The 17,165-nt window shown below is 42.2% G+C and overlaps 2 protein-coding genes across 3 annotated transcripts in view; one reads left to right on the forward strand and one right to left on the reverse strand.

The window, feature by feature from the left end:
• Window positions 1-3,171: 3,171 nt before the first annotated feature.
• LOC128742926 (uncharacterized) lies at window positions 3,172-11,204 on the forward strand. Its single transcript, XM_053839426.1, has 3 exons — window positions 3,172-3,868; window positions 9,866-10,707; window positions 10,773-11,204. The coding sequence occupies exons 1-3, from the start codon at window positions 3,437-3,439 to the stop codon at window positions 11,119-11,121; spliced, it is 1,623 nt and encodes a 540-aa protein (XP_053695401.1). The 5' UTR covers window positions 3,172-3,436; the 3' UTR covers window positions 11,122-11,204.
• The window catches only part of LOC128742928 (uncharacterized), a 40,385-nt gene continuing 33,942 nt past the window's right edge, over window positions 10,723-17,165 (reverse strand). For both annotated transcript variants that reach the window (XR_008412275.1, XR_008412274.1), the window contains exon 2: window positions 10,723-11,101. The gene's annotated coding sequence lies outside the window, so the exon portion shown is untranslated. The remainder of the gene's footprint in view (window positions 11,102-17,165) is intronic.

Raw genomic sequence — 17,165 nt, forward strand, 5'->3', positions numbered from 1 at the left:
TATAAAGAGTATCTCGATGCAAGGAATAGGGAACACTAACTAGAGAACGGTAAACCTAGGAAAACGAATAGACCTAGACAGACGTGATTTCTGCGGGGGCTGACCTCCCGCAATGGCCGGCACTTCCGATGGCGGGTCACCGGCGAACACTCGCTGTTGCCTGCGGTCGGCTCGCCCTGAATCATCTAGGCTCCCGCTAACAAAATCCTAAGTTTGGTGCCGATTGGACATCCCCTCGATTAATGGGGGTGCCTCCATTTTTAAAGAAAAGACTCGTTTTCGTCAAATCCTGTTATTTTCTTTTGGTTGTAACTCTGGACATAGGTCCAAGGGAAATTGCCTAAGGAATCCGAAGAAAATACTAATTTTTATGGGAAACTCAGTGCTTCAAGAAATATAATTCTTCTATTGACTGTTTATGAAAAATTACAGCTTTCTTTCTTCAAATCGCTATATAACTCTGGATCGGCAAAGAGCACCTCGTAGTTTTGAGTGATTCTTATGTAAAAAAAATCTGAGAAATACCATGGAGTTGAAATTTTTTAAATCGAATTGTACTTATTGAGAGAAAAATGCAAACTTAGTTTTTAAATCGAATTTAAAAGTATTTGGCAGCACTGCCTCCAAAAATTAATATTTTTTCAGATTCATTGGGCAATTTCCTTTGGAAACATGATAAAATTGTCTTTTTAAACCTGGTGTTTCCAGAGTTACAAGCAAAAGTAAATAAGAGGATTTGACGAAAACGTGTCTTTTCTTTTAAAATGGTGATACTCCCATTAATCGAGGGTACGTCCAATCGGCACCAAACTTGGGATTTTCCCATGCCGACCTGAAACGAACAATCTGACAAAATTTGGTTCAAATCCGAGAAGGTCGATTACATGGCACTCGGACATTTGCCGTGTTTATTCCTCATCACGTATATCGCCTCCAAAACAATTCGGATATGCCAATTTTGTGCATCAAATACGATTTATTGGCTTGTATATAAGTGCGTAATGCTGATTTTTTAATTTGAGTTACATATAAAACTGCTAGTTGGATAACTCATTAGTATACAAGTTTGCTTGTTAGAACCAATTATGATAAGAATTCGAGATCATTAAATGACAAATTGAATGCTTTAGCAGAAACAAAATTGTAGTCTTTTACTTTTCACAAAGAGGCGAAACAGTCGCAGACTGAAAACCTCTTAAATAAAGAATAATTTGTGCGATTCCTAAAACTAAAAACAATTCTAGTTAAACTAATTGCCAACGTGTTTTATGTTTCACAATGTTTTCCATTTTTAAACACTTTCGAGCCAACTGAAAAATAAATCTTTGCTGATTTATAATGGTATTCAATAATTTTCGTAGTTTTTATATCACTTTTTAGCAGTCGAAATGACATGAGCACACTATAGTAGTTAGCAGTACGTCCTTTATAATTGAAGATTTCTTCAAATAGAGTTAACAAAATTTAATGGAATCTTGAAGCAAAAATATTGATCTGCTCTCCCAACTCTATAAATTGCTTCCAAAAGTTTCATCTCATACGAACACAAATTCATCGCGATTGTAAATTAATTTAGAATGCAGCTCACTCTTCTCATTGAACTCGACACTCCGATGCATCTCCGCCTCCATGCAAGTATACTAAAGTAATTGCTGCCCGTGACCCCTTACCTAGCCGCGCACCCGGATCGCATATAGCATGCATTTCACAAGACAGCACTTCCCTTACTATCTACTTCAGCTGGCGGAAGTTGCTCATGGTGGCACTGCTGCTGCTGCTGCCACCGATGTTGATGCGGAAGTTGTTGTTTGTTGAGAACCCAAAGCGAACGTGACGAGAAGCAATTACCTGGGATTATCTTTCGCAACTATCCGGAAGAAAAGAGATGTTCCCAGACCTGGCAGTGTCTTCTGCTTTGTATCAAGCCCTGGGTGTTGTCTTTCGAGATTTTTCATCTTATTGTACAGTTCCAGTCCTGAGGTTGAACAGATATTTTTTTACACTAGGGTGATAAGTTGCTACACTTGATCCACAAATCGGCCAAAAATAATTAAAAAATTAAACAATGATAAAAGTTGCAAGACTGTTAAAGCTGAAAATAAAACATAGTCAACACAATAACCAAAACATGTAGCCGGAAAGAACTAATTTGAACTAATTTTTTTTAACTCAAAGTGATTATTATCGTATACATACACCCCACCGCGCATACGTGGCCCCCTGCAATAGGTTTAACACACCTTTAAAGCAAAACACAGCTCTGTACAATATTCTACCATCATCTGTAGAAAGCTAATCAGGCCAGAACGCAGGGCTTTTATCGTACGGCTAATGTTCTCGTGGTGTTGGCTCCGAAAGGCATAACGATTGTTTATGACGACATCTATTTCTGTTTCATTAGTAACCGGCTTGCTAACAAAATGGTTATGAATTGTTTAATTAAAATTAATTGAAACATAACGACTACCGCTCTACATTATATTTTCCATAAATGTCTAATTTTAAGCTTTTCGATAATACGCTAAAGGATTGCAGTAACTTCTGCCTTTTGTGTTAGAGTAACATAGGGATACACAGTAACTAACCAAAATGTTTCCGACTCGATAACCATTATCTTTTCCTTTACCTTCCAATAACTTTCAACAATTAGTTAACTATTTAAGCCCCCTGGAAGAAAATCACATGTGTCAGTAGCTTAAATTAATCTATTAAATTACTACATTCCCAGTTACTTTGTTTAAGATGATTTTAATCATCCTATAGTTTACTAGGATTTTCAGACTAATTCGAGTATAGTTTCGTAAAAAAAATTAAAACCAATGTATATCACTGGCCTGTTCAACTGATTGCTTAAGCGTTCCTTTTACTACTTTATAAATCAAACTGCGAAACGATGTTCATTACTCGAACACGTGACATGCACGAAACGACGGACTATCCCACAGCGGACAGAATTAATGTATGTATAGCCGAGAATTAAATTGGTTCAGTTATCACACCGCTATATACGGAGCGATACGGATGCTGCTTATCGTTCTAAATTATCACGTCCATCTTCTGCCAGGCTGAAAGGGAAGTAATTCCGTATTTCAGTCGGTACACCACTTCGCGCTTCCATCAGTCAGTCAGTGTCAGCCGTCTTAGACAGTCAAGCGGGTGCAGTCAGTTTCAGTTCACGGTCTAGGTCAACAATCCGCGTAACTTCATATCCTGCCCGAAGAGCCATCACCATCAAGAAGTCGGTGAAGTCAGCTCCAGAAAGTGATTGAGCGTGTCGACGAGCTAAAGCGGAAAATTGGAGTGAATTAATTTCTTGCCACACTATTCCCCGCCGCATTTGTTACCTTTATGGAGTCTTCTGTTAGAAAACGTCATTTCGAATCGCAGTACAGAAGCCGACACAGGACAGGGCAGCCCGTAACGGAACAGCGGAGCAATGAAGCCACCGTCGGAAATAGCTGAAACACCGTTTGCTGCTCCGAATGTGGAGCGAAACCAGAAGCTGGACAAATCTCGCGTCATCAATCCGCACCTGGTGCTGCTGAAGGCTACCTTATTCCTGATCTTCGGTGCTTTCTCCTCTCTGGTCCCTTACCTAACTGTGCATATGCAAAGTATTGGGCTGACGGTTGGCGAAATTGCGACCGTTTATTTGACTCTGCTTTTCACGACCTGCCTTTGTCCTCCGATTAGTGGATATATTGTCGATCGATTTGGCCAGTACAAACCGGTACTTATGGTCTGCCTGGTGCTAAACATTGTCGCTCATCACTCGCTGGATCTGATTCCACGACGTCAGCCGTTCGAGTTGGTAACAGTGCGGCCACGGTTGGTTTTCCTAGCGGCAGATAAAGGAAATATTTACTTGGTAGGTTATGATAGTCTGTAGGGTTAGGGGCCTTATTGGCTATGCCATTTATTATCCTTGCCAGCTATGTAATTTAGTAATGACATGCTAATATTAAATGTTTTCACAAATAACGTTAACGTTAAAGCAAGTATGAATAGCATTTGGAATTGAAAGTTCGGTTCTTCTCATGATAAAATTGGTAGAATTATCAAACGACAAATTTCGTACTGATGAAGTATCAATTTTTAGATAAACCCTATTATAGGTGATGCGAATCTTACGACGACAGTGACTCCAATGTGAGTCATTGAGCTTGAAATTCAATAAACTCAAAGATCAATTATCACCCAACTAATTGAATGAGAAACATAGCACATTATGAAAAAATAAAAATTATCATGGTAAGACGAAATACATTTTCTGGTTTTTAACTCTTTTCGGCACCAAGCCTAAAATAAATGAGAGAGCTGAATAGATATTAGCACCAGTGATTAAAATTATCACTCACATGAGGATATACGTCTTTCACTCACCCATTATTCTAATATGACAAGCTTGATTCTATAGTTATCAGCTTGTATAAAGCGAAAGAAAACCGCTTTGCAAAATTAAAAAAAATTAAATGAGAAATTATCAACTCTCTTTGTTTAGCGAAAAAACAAAGAGAGTTAATAATTTCTCATTTAATTTTTTTCCTGAAAAACATTTAGCCTCCCTAACTGGAGCATGATAAATATAAATCGTAGGCAGTATTGGCGCAAAACTATAATGCAATAATAGATTCATGTCGAATCCATGGCAATGTCAAAATAGATAAACTCAGCTGTTCAGGGCCTTTAATTATCACCGAATTTCAAACAAAACAGAAAATCTTTTTTCTCAGCATACATTGTTTTTTATGCCTCTGAGTTTCAGATGTACAACTGCACAGTGATTTTCATCATAGTATACAAGTTCAATATATCGTGAAAATAGAACAGGAGAAAGTGATTTTCAAATCCGGAAGGTGATATTCACTTCAGGTAAAAACAATTTTAAATGCAGTTAATGAAAAGAAAAATCTTATATCCAACAACTGAACGCAATAGATGCTAAACCACAACATAATGTTTTTTTATTGATTTTCACTGCTCAAACGTGAATATCAGTTTGTAACAATATCACAGGGCGCTGATATTCTATATTCTCGTGCATGAAGTTCATGTTTGCTGCATTTAGTTATTACGTATGTTTGATCAAAGCAAGCAGATTTTCAATGCAAGGTAGACTGATAAACCAGAACGTTATGCTCATGAATATTAACAGCACTGCAGCTGTTTCAGTTTTCTCTTTTGTGGTTTGGTTGCTTACTACATTTAATAATCACCTGAATATTTTCATTTCTGAAAGACGGTTGTCCTCTCTGAAAATCCTCTCACAAAGAGATAAAGTAAATTCGTATCCACATAGCCAGAAAAATTGAAAAATAACCAAATCATGATCGCGTCTTCCTTGGGATAGAGAATAGGTAAGGTAACTGACGCTCACGAGCAACATTTAAGGCGTACACAGTAACCTCGTTCCTTTTGTGTTCAACTATTCACCTTTATTCTTGTTTACGACCATATCCTGCATTCGTGCTAATAGTTTGTTTCGAACGAATCGGGAAATACTGTTCTCATATTCGAATGAACAAAAGGAAGGGGCGTTCGAAAGTTCGAATTGATTCGTACGAAAACAAGAATACGGATCGGCTGAACTTTCGAACGAATATCATTCGAACGAAAACAAGAATAAGGGTGATTATTCATAGTAGGACTAATTTGCCGATTATCGTCATTTTGAAAGGTTACCTTTTTATAAACACCTTACCAACACGTGGATATTTTCACAGTACGCAAAATGTAATTAAAAATTATATAGCAGTGATTCGGTTGTGAATGCAGCCAAAGTCCGAGCAAATTATTAAATTTCCAAGTAACAATTCTAAAACCACTTGCTGTTATCCGAATTTTATAAAGGTTTTATTGTGGGAATAATCATTACCTCTGGTCTTATTATGGTCATCTCTTATAAACCTTAAGTCTAAGTTGCTACCGCTAGTTGACCCAGTTTATTGTTGCTATTATGAAGAATATTAGAGCACAACACCGACAATACTTTTTTATGCATGGCCACATTGCCATATTCTAGCATTTTTTAGCACGCAAGAAAAAAAATCATCAAAGCAAAGCCGGAATTGTAGAGAGAAATTTATTAGGTATCACTCAGTTTTCATGGCATAGGAACCAACTAGAATGATTTCGTGTTATCACGGGTCCAATTTTTACCTAACGATAAAAAAATGTCGGGAGTACAACGTGCCCACGCATCATATTTTCGCGGATTTCAGGGCAGCATTCGATACAGTTGAACGCGAACAGCTATGGCAAATAATGTACGAGTACGGTTTTCCGGAAAAACTAACGCGACTGATCATAGCTACCCTGGAGTGAGTGATGTGCTACGTGCGCGTTTCGGAGACACTCTCAAGTCCTTTGAAATCGTGCAGAGGGTTGCGACCAGGGGATTAACTGTCCGGTATGTTATTGAACATCGTTATTGCAGGTCTGATTCGGCGAGCGGGCATCGAAACGACTGGAACGATCTTCAGCAATAGTAGCCAACTCCTAGCCTTCGCAGAAAACCTCGACATCATTACTCGAAACCTTGGGACAGCGGAGGCGATATACTTACTTACTTACTTACTTACTTACTTAATTGGCCTAACGTCTTATGATAAGGCCTGCGCATTATAATTTCTCTATCTGTTTCGGCCCATGCCAACTGATCTCCAGTTCCGCGGACACCCAGTGCTCGCCAGATCTCGCTCCACCTGGTCTTGCCACCTCGCTCGCTGTGCCCCTCTTCGTCTTGTTCCTACCGGATTTGATGCGAAAACCATTTTTGCAGGATAGTAGTCCGGCATTCTAGAAACATGTCCTGCCCAACGTATCCGTCCAGCTTTAACCATTTTCTGAATACTTGGTTCGCCGTAGAGACGCGCGAGCTCGTGGTTCATTCTTCGCCTCCATACACCGTTCTCTTGCACTCCGCCAAAGATGGTTCTTAGCACCCGCCGTTCGAAAACTCCGAGTGCTCGTAGGTCCTCTTCTAGCAGTGTCCACGTTTCGTGCCCGTAGAGGACAACCGGTCTAATTAGCGTTTTGTACAGTGTGCACTTTGTACGGGGGCTCAAATTGTTCGACCGCAAGTGTTTGTGGAGTCCGTAGTAGGCCCGACTTCCGCTGATAATACGTCTTTTAATCTCACGGCTGGTATTGTTGTCCTCTGTTGCCAGTGAGCCAAGGTATACGAACTCGTCGACTACCTCGAACTCATCCCCGTCGATTACCACGGTACTGCCCAAGCGAACCCTGTCGCGCTCGGTCCTGCCCGCCAGTATATACTTCGTTTTAGACGTATTTATCTTCAATCCAATCTTCTCTGCTTCGCGTTTCAGTCTGGTGTACTGATCTTCCACCGCCTCAAATGTTCTGCCGACCGTGCCCCGCATTTCGATCGCCGCTCGCCTTATAACACCTTCAAGCGCAATGTTGAATAGCAGGCAGGAAAGACCATCTCCTTGTCGAAGTCCCCTGCGAGATTCGAATGGGTCCGACAATCCACCCGAGATTCTCACACAGCACTGGATCCCATCCATCGTAGCCATGATAAGTCTAGTAAGCTTACCCGGAAAGCCGTTTTCGTCTAAAATTTTCCATAGCTCTTGTCGGTTTATGCTATCATATGCGGCTTTGAAATCGATGCACAAGTGGTACGTGGGGACTCGGAATTCGCGGCACTTCTGGAGGATCTGCCGCAGGGTGAAGATTTGGTCTGTTGTAGACCGACCCTCCATGAAGCCGGCCTGGTAACTTCCCACAAATCTATTGATTATTGGCGATAGTCGATGAAAGAGGACTTGGGACAGCACTTTGTAGGCGGCATTCAGGATAGTGATGGCTCGGTAGTTCTCACAATCCAGCTTATCACCTTTCTTGTAGATAGGGCAGATAACCCCGTCTTTCCACTCCTCTGGAAGTCGTTCCGTATCCCAAATTTCGACAATCAGTTGATACAGACAGCGGGCCAACTTGTCCGGGCCCATTTTAATAAGTTCCGCTCCAATGCCATCCTTTCCCGCTGTTTTGTTGATCTTCAGCCGCTGGATGGCTTCTTTAACTTCCCTTATCGATGGGGCTGGCACATCTTCGTCGCTTGCTGCACCAATGTGGTCACTTCCTCCGCTATCATGGTCTTCCACCTGCACGCCATTCAGGTGTTCATCGTAGTGCTGCTTCCACCTTTCGATCACTGCACGGTCGTCAGTCAAGATAGCTCCATCTTTATCTCTGCACATTTCGGCCCGCGGCACGAAGGCTTTGCGAGATCCGTTGAGTCTTTGATAGAACTTCCGTGTGTCGTGAAAGCGGTACAGCTGTTCGAGTTCTTCGCACTCCTTCTCCTCTTGGTGGCGCTTCTTCTCCTTGAAGAGTCGGGTTTGCTGCCTCCGCTTCTGTTTGTATCGCTCCACATTCTGACGGGTGGCTCTACGCAGCATTTGTACCCGCGCTGCGTTCTTCTCAGCCAATCTGCTGGCATTCCTCGTCAAACCATTCGTTACGTCGATTCGGTGCCACACTGCCTAGGACGTTCTCCGCTACGCTGTTAATGGCTGTTTTCACGGCATTCCAACAGTCCTCAAGAGGGGCTTCATCCAGCTCCCCCTTTTCCGGCAGCGCGGTTTCGAGAGATAACGCGTAGTTTCCGGCGACATCCGGTTGCTTCAGTCGCGCTAGATTATATCGTGGCGGGTGCCGGTATCGTATGTTGTTCACAACAGATAGTTTTTGACGTATCCTTACCATCACTAGGTAGTGATCCGAATCAATGTTAGCGCCCGGATAGGTTCTGACGTCGATAATGTCTTAAAAGTGCCGACCATCTATCAGGAGGCGATATACGCCAGACTAATAACGGCGGCTGGAAAGACTGGGCTACAAAACAAACAGTCGAAAACACATTGTGTCTGGGCCTTTACACAATCATGTAGTTTTGATGTACTGATACATTTGGCTATTAATCGACAATAGTTTCCGGCAATCTGTAGTTTCGAAAAGTGTCCGATATAAGGTTCAAAACACTCGCAGATGGCATGCTGAACCAATTCCACGAACTTGATATCCGGAATCCATATTGCTAGATTTTATATTGAAACTTAAAGGCCCATCCACAACCCTACAGATTGGCTCTCGAATAGCTCTGTTATATTTAGCTTCTGGTTATAATATTACAGAAATCTGTCAAGCCTAGAACTCTACTATACTTCAAACCTAGAAGCAAACCTCCTCATGAGCAATGTTGAAAATCATGCGGGGAAGGCCGTCTGCTTATGTTAATCCTCGCCGCGTCATGAAAAGACCCGATACGCGTACCTAACACATCAATCGATTAAATGTTACCGTCTCGTCAATTTGTTCGTGAAACCTTGCTTGTGCGTTATTCACCATTACCACAGTTGGTCTCTATAGACTGTAATCAAGAAATAGGTGTTGCGTAAGCACGTTGTATTCACGACATTTTTGCAAGATCCGGATTTGAAAATTTGGTTCGTGGTGGCGCGAGCTTCCATGAAACCCGCTACGAAACGTCATCTCGTGTGCTTGATCTCGCGAAATTTCGGCTTTACCGAAACCGAACAAATCTCAGCAAAATTTATTATAGTTTAATGGTGATTTACCATAAAATCTAAAGTAAGTTTCGCACGATTTCTTTAAATTTCGGTAAACACGTGAAAACTCGTTCAATCTTGCAAGCCAGCTGAACGTGCTTTTTGTAGAAGAGATAAACAACCCTTCCCTGCTAGCACAGTTGTTATAAACCAGTTGTGGTAACCGATTTAAAACTAATTTCAGTCATAAATAAGTTTCTGCCACATAAGTGTGAAAAAAGAAGTAATTAATGAATTAAACAAATAAATGCTTTATTCGACAGGACCAGCCCTGCAGTCAATCGGGATGTCCCACAGCTTCTGTACTCCAGCAAAAGTTACGCCAGGATTGCCCAAATGCCGCTCAAAATAACACACCGATTGAACTCATCGCTGTTCAAAGCGATAATTCCAACCGTTCCTGTGGATCAGTAATGGTCGATGAATGCATCCTAGAATTGCTAGTGAACAGTTCCAACCCACCGATTAGCGTCCAATGCGAACTGTCAAATGAATACGACCGAACATTTTGGTACTACTTGATGATTCGGTTTTGTGCCACCACCATGCTGACTGCTACCGTCACCATTGTCGATCCGATGGCATTGACTATGATCGAACAACACGGAGGAGACTTCGGGCGTGAGAAGTTATTTTCAAGTCTTGGAATGGCGATCTTTACCCCGCTCACGGGCTTGCTAATCGATTATTTTTCTGACGGGGATAGAACTACAAATTATCAGCCCGCCTTTTACACCTATGACATTCTGATGGCCTTATCTTTAATTGCTGTTTTGTTTTTACCCATCGGCCAAAAGTTACCGTCGGAAAATATCATGAAACACCTATTCGAGATATTACAACACCCTCACGTATTAGTGTTCATCTTTTTCCTATTCTTCATGGGCAGTTTCTGGGGATTTATAGAAAGCTATATGTTTGTTATCATGAAAGAGATGGGTTCACCCAACTATTTACTTGGACTAACCTATACAGTTGGAACTGTCACCAGCGTACCTATGATGTACCTGACAAATCCCATCACCAGAAAGGTTGGACACGTAAATCTGCTGGTGATAGCTTTCTTCGCACATGCCACAAGAATTCTAGGATACTCCTTTATTCAGTAAGTGTAGTTTTATTTTCCTCTAATATTTTGAATATTTTAATAAAATCATATATTTTTTGCAGTAATCCCTTCTGGTGTTTTCCAATCGAATTAAACGAAGCGATTTCTTGCTACTTTATGTGGGTGGTAGCCACCACATATTGTGCCGTTTTGGCACCCAACAGTCTGGTGGCAACGTTGATCGGTGTCGCCGGGATGGCCCACTTCTGTCTCGGGAAAGGAGTTGGATCTTTCGCCGGAGGTTTTCTGATAGCGCAATTCGGCACAAGGATGGCATTCCGTTATATGGGCTATTTTGCTGTTTGCTGTGGTCTTACCTACAAATTTTTGCATCTGGCATGGTTGAAAAAGTACGACAAGCACCAGGTAGCGGAGACTGAAGATCATGGAACTGTGGAGAAGAAAGTTTGAATAACTGTCGGTTAGATTGTCGGTTTTGTAAATGAAACGAAACAATATTTAAATGAACCTCCTATGTAAAGGAAGGATATTAAATAACCATCAAAAACGACTCTAACCTCAATTGGCGAATGCATACTTTCCGCAAATTGCTTTGATTTATGTTTAATCAGATTGGTTTTACGAAAATATTTCACGATGAGCTTATTTACGTAGAATCAACACTTGTTAGTATTCAATGGGAAACTCAACAAACCGAAGAGAGTTCGCGGAGTAATAATTGTATTTTCAATGTGTCTGAATCTCATATATTCATGAATATGTTGAGGATGGCACTAAGCAAGGAAAATCTATAGAGTAATGCGGGGCATAAGTGCGATGTTTGAAGTCGTCATCAATTTTCATGAGATATAAAGAAGCAGAACAATAAAATATATTTTATGTTGATGCAATAACTCAATATCTTCACATACAACTATAAATCATCCGGGGTAATAGTGTTATGCAAAACAAATTCGTTATTTTTCTGATTATTTCGAATCGCAGTTTTACCCCACTAGCGGGGCAAAAGTGCGAAGCTTATCTGCGATAAGTTCGGTAAGAAATATTCTCAATTTGCACCTTTACTATTTACCACTGGCGTATTGCAGCCTCCGTCAGATCGAAACTTTACCAAACGTTTTTTTTTATTACACCAGCGGATAAACACTGTTTTTCTCCGACCAGCATCTGTAGTGCAAACAGTTTTCTGCAGAACTTCCATTTCTAGTATCTGTAACATAGTGCTTAAAGCTGTATATAACTACCAATGCATTTTTTTGCCTCGTCCATGAATCGCACTTTTGCCCCGCTAGGTGCTTGACGGGGTTTGATCTTATGGAAAAGCGAAATCTATTTTTGAAATTCTTCTCACCGCATTTCTAAAACAGATAGGGTACGGGAGAGTATTTTCAGCCCATTAAGCGATGGCATCTATTTATTCGGCCTATGGCCTAGCTCTAGTGGAAGAACAGGTGCTTTCGACGTTCTTTGAATAAAAAGTAGTAGATTACTTTCAGTCTTGAGAAAATAGTTATAACATATTGGCGATACCACCCAAGGGACTATTGTTAATAAGCTATTACATATTAACGTATCGTCGTTTTCATTTGTGTATAAGCAAATCTATGAACCTATTAATGTAACAAAAGTTTTGGATTACTGTATGTAATGGGGTTTTACCTTTCTTTCAAAGCTTGCTCCACTTTACCTACTCTTTCCTCACTGCCATTAGTATCACCCTGGCGTGGACTCATTGCGCTCCTCTGAACTGTACTTACTTTACTTTAGTGGTGACAGTCCGTTACCGATCCTGCGCCGAACGAATTATGATGCTCTAGTACTGTCGGTCCTGGGCTGCCGGTCTACAATCCCCACGAAGCTGATCAGCTAATGCAACGTGCATCGTGTTCAATAGCGCACACCCATCGGGTGCTGGGTCTGCCTCGGAGTCTATGGCCTCTTCCTGGTGCTCTGCTGGAAATAGTTCTGGCTACTCTTTCGTCGGGCATTATGGTCACGTGCCTACCCCACCGCAGCCTACCAAATTGTACTACCTTCACTATATCAGCATATTTGTATAGATGGTACAGCTCGTGATTCATGCATCTGCGCGCTGCGCCACGCTCCATTTTCCATTTTGCCACCAAGTATGGATCGCATCATTTTACGCTCAAAAACTCCAAAGACTCGTCGATCAGCTTCCTTTAGCGTCCATGACTCATATCCGTAAAGGTTCACCGGGAATATTAGTGTTCAGTAGAGCGCCTGTTTTGCACGAATTTGCAAACTATGAGACTTCAGCTAGCTACGTAATCCGTAGAAAGCCCGATTCGCAACTACAATTCATCATTTCACTTCGCGGCTTACATCCTTGTCACATGTCACAAGTGTACCAAGGTATATAACTATCTCCACTACTTCATATCGTTTCCCATCTAACTCCACCTCGGCACCAACACCACTTGATCTCCCACGTTCCCTGCCAGCAACCATGTACTTCGTTTTGGTGGTGATAATGGTAAGCCCCAATCTCGCCGCTTCCTTTTCAAAGGGCCCGAAAACCTCTTCCACTGCTATACGGTTGATTCCTATGATATCGACGTCATCCGCAAAGCCAAGAAGCATGTGAGATTTCGTGTTCATAGTTCCATTGCTTTCCACGTTTGCTCTTCGTATTACATCTTCCAAGGCGATGTTAACTAGTTTCGTCGGAAAACCAGGTTCTAACATTACCTGCCACAGCTCATTTTATTTGACTGAATCGTACGCCACCTTAAAGTCCACAAACAAATGATGTGTCTGCAAGTTGTACTCCCGAAACTTATCTAGTAACTGACGCAGGGTAAACATCTGATCTGTCGTGGAGCGACCCTCACGAAAACTAACTTGGTAGTCACGAAGGACTCCGCTAACGGTCTCAGTCTATAGAACAGAATACGGGAGATCACCTTAAAGGCAGAATTGGTCAATGTAATTCCTTGATAGTTTTTACGCTAGAGACGATACCCCTTTTTAAAAATTGGGCAAATCAGGCCATCCAACCATTCCTCCGGCATTTGTCCTTCCTCCCAGATCCTGACAATGATCCGGTGGATTGTTTCGTACAGCCGCTCGCTCCCTGCTTTTAGAAGTTCAGCCGGGATACCGTCCTTCCCTGCAGCCTTACCGTTTTTCAGCTCACTGATTTCCTTCTTAATTTCCTTTTGTGTTGGTGTCTCCACAGTTTGGCCCTCGCTTACAATTCTTATCCTGTCCTTACTGATCTCCACGTTTACCTCTCCGTTCAGCAGTGTTTGGAATCGCTCCTTCAACCTGGAGCTGCTGCCGTTTTGTCAGTGAACTGGTTGGTTTTGCAGAAACTCTGTGTGTCGTTACTGGCGTATCGCTCCTCTGCGCCGGCAAGCACGTGCTCCTCGTACTCGCGTTTTTTGACGATGGCTTCTTTTTTCCGCAGCTCTGGTCTCTCGGTACCTCTTCCTGTTTTGACGCATTGCCGCAGTGAGCATGCGACTCCTGGGTTGGTTCTTTTCATCTGTCACTCTCTGGCATTCGTCTTCAAACCAGTTGTTGCGCTGTCTTACACGCGTCGTGCCTACCACCTTTCTCGCAGCTGTTTCGATGGCACCATGGATGTTCCACCACAGCCCATTTATATCTTCTCCTTCTACCTGCTGTTCTGCGATTCGTCGATCTAGCTTCCTAGCGTACTCCACTGCCACGCCATCTGCCGTCAACCGCTGAATGTTGAAACGCAGCGTCCTCTCAGTGCGAGCCTTCGCCGTGTTCGACAGCCTTGCGCGAATCTTACACTAGACGAGATAGTGGTCAGAGTTGATATTTGGTTCCCGACAAGACCTTACATCGATGACGTTCGAAAAGTGTCGACCGTCAATCAAAACATAATCGATCTGAGAGCTAGGGTCTCCATTTAAATGCCTCCAGGTGTGATTCTAAATATTCAAACGTGGAAAGCAGGTGCTACAAATGGCCATTCCTCTGGCCGCGGCAAAATTTATGAGCCTCAGACCGTTATCACTGGTCGACAGATAAAGGCTTTGTCTTCCAATGTCTGAACGAAAGAATTCCTCGCTCCCGATCTGCGCATTTGCATCTCCGATCATGATTTTCACGTCATGTTTTGGGGCATTCTCCATAGGTCCTCTCGAGCCTGTCGTAGAACTCGTCCCTAGCATCGTCGGATTTATCGTTTGTCGGTGCATAGACGTTGATTAGGCAGTAGTTGAAGAATTCGAATCCACGATCACTCGCTTAGTAGTGTGCAGGAACATTTCAGAGAGTGCATTTTTAGTCCCGAGTGTTCTAACACACTATGATAGCCACTACGAGCTGAAACTCTTCGGTTGCCAATTCTACGGTAACGGCAACGAGCGGTGATTTCCCAAGAGCACCGACGCGTCGTGGGTAATTCTGAAAGCTGTAGAGCCTTTCACGTGGAAAGCCTTTCACGCCTATCACTAAAACGGTAGGAATTGTCACTGCGCCACCACACGGGCATCCTTGCGGTATCCTGAGAATTTTATCCCGGTAAACCTAAATCAATAAACCAGCACTGTCATTAAGGAATGTCTCCTCTCCCTTCGTTCGTCGTTCATCAATGGGGCCTAACATTTGACGTCCAGCGCTGTACCGACGATACGGAAAAAAAGTAGTCATGAATGAAAATTCCTAATTTTTATATAATTAAGACCCCGGTAAACTAGTTGTTTTATTCCATTCTTTGACGCTATTGTTAGGCCCGCTTCGTTATTGGTAACTAGTCGGGTTGCGTGAGTCCTCCGAAGGCCGATAATTTAAATCTAGCTTGCTGGGTTAAGTGTGAACCCCTACTTATAGCGTAATTTATTGATATTATACTATATAATATATTGGGGTTATTAAAGAAGTGTCAGGTATTCCACTAAGTCTCGATGACATTTTAAGACAACATATCATGAGCCGACATGAATAAGTAACGCATGTACCGAGATAGACAAAGCAGTCTACGGTATCTGTAGCATGTACTCGAATAAAATATCCGAACATCCGAGTTAGCTGGTGCTAAGAGACTTCATAGGCGTGTTAATGAAAGTGCACCGAAACCGCGTGTAGCGTTCGACAGACTACATTATCCTTTAAGATAGGGCTCCCTCATCTACTTACAAAAATTCTTTTCCCGAAACGCTTCCCAGCTAGCATTTTCATATGTATAAAAAGGTAAAAGTCAGCTTTACGTACAGATATACATGCTAAATAAATCGTATTTATAAATCGTATGGCATATCCGTACTATTTTGGTGGCGATATACGTGATTACGAATAATTTTGAGCGTTACGACTATATAAGTATTTATATACGATAATATCCGATTAAGCGCGAGTTGCTCCATACTACTCTACGATTTTGTGCTGAAAATCGTATGTATGTCAGTCATTATCATTATATATGACAGAAAATTAACTTGATCCCACTTTATCCAGCTTTAGTTACGATTTCGAGTTTGTTAGGAGATATTTACGATAGTTTTCGTACAGTGATTTACTAGTTGGTGCTGGCTGGGCTGTGAAGATGCAGAAGATTCTTTAGTAGCAACCAGTACTGGACTAACACTTCTTCGCACCCGATCAGGGCCCGCATTCGGACGAGGCCGGTGTCGGAATTGATTAGCACGCCTGATGGACCTGATAAGGGACCACAATGAGAAAAGGCGTGCTGTCTCAAGTATGCTTTTTCCAGTCTACAGAACTCCAAGGTTGTTAACCTGATCGACGCGATCGATGGTAGCTGCGTTTTTCTGAGATTTAAATGAGATAGGCACATTACAATTATGAAATGCTATAGCTTATCGTTAGCATGATTCTGTTATAGCGAAGGTGTCCTACAGTGTTTGCCATTCTCGACGGACTTGGCAACCTGACAGCTCTTTAGATCGTAGGCATATACCAGTACGCATCCGGAGCCAAGTAGAATAGCAATGTTGTTGAAATACAAGTCGAAAAGTAAAGGCCCAAGCCACTGCCTTGTGGGACACCAGAAGTATTACTGAATGTACGTGAAATTGTGGAATCCAGACACGCAGAGTGCGACATGAAATGCATGAACTCAACCATGATAGGCTGACTTCATGGACAGTATAAGTGTTGGTTCGGACACTCAACCCAGCTAGCTCAATTTTGCTTATCTCAGGGTCGGCAACCGACCTTCGGAGGACTCGCTCAACCCGACTACTTACCAAGAACGAAGTAGACCAATCAAAAGCGTCAAAGGAGCTTTTAAATGGAAATCTGGCTCTTTTGTATAAAAGAAAAAGAAGGAAAATTCATGCATGCACATTTATTTCTCCATACCATCGATGCAGCTCCTGGCGTCGCACGTTGGGGCCCATTGATGACCGACGAACGGAGGGAGAGGAGACGAATGTACCTGAAGAGATGACCGTGATGACCGTAATGAGTGTAGAGGGCTGTAGACTCGCTCGGGACGTTGACAGGACTCTTATGACGCACCGTACAGTAGC

This window comes from Sabethes cyaneus, chromosome 3 (assembly GCF_943734655.1).
Source record: "Sabethes cyaneus chromosome 3, idSabCyanKW18_F2, whole genome shotgun sequence".
Classification (NCBI taxonomy): Eukaryota; Metazoa; Arthropoda; class Insecta; order Diptera; family Culicidae; genus Sabethes; species Sabethes cyaneus.

What these genes read in the sequence shown, in the direction of transcription:
- LOC128742926 (XM_053839426.1), top strand. Translation starts at nt 3,437, where the DNA reads ATGAAGCCACCGTCGGAAATAGCTGAAACACCGTTTGCTGCTCCGAAT. An exon ending in ATAAAGGAAATATTTACTTG is followed by an intron (nt 3,869 to 9,865) that starts GTAGGTTATGAT and finishes TTTATTCGACAG; the next exon opens with GACCAGCCCTGCAGTCAATC. An exon ending in CTAGGATACTCCTTTATTCA is followed by an intron (nt 10,708 to 10,772) that starts GTAAGTGTAGTT and finishes TATTTTTTGCAG; the next exon opens with TAATCCCTTCTGGTGTTTTC.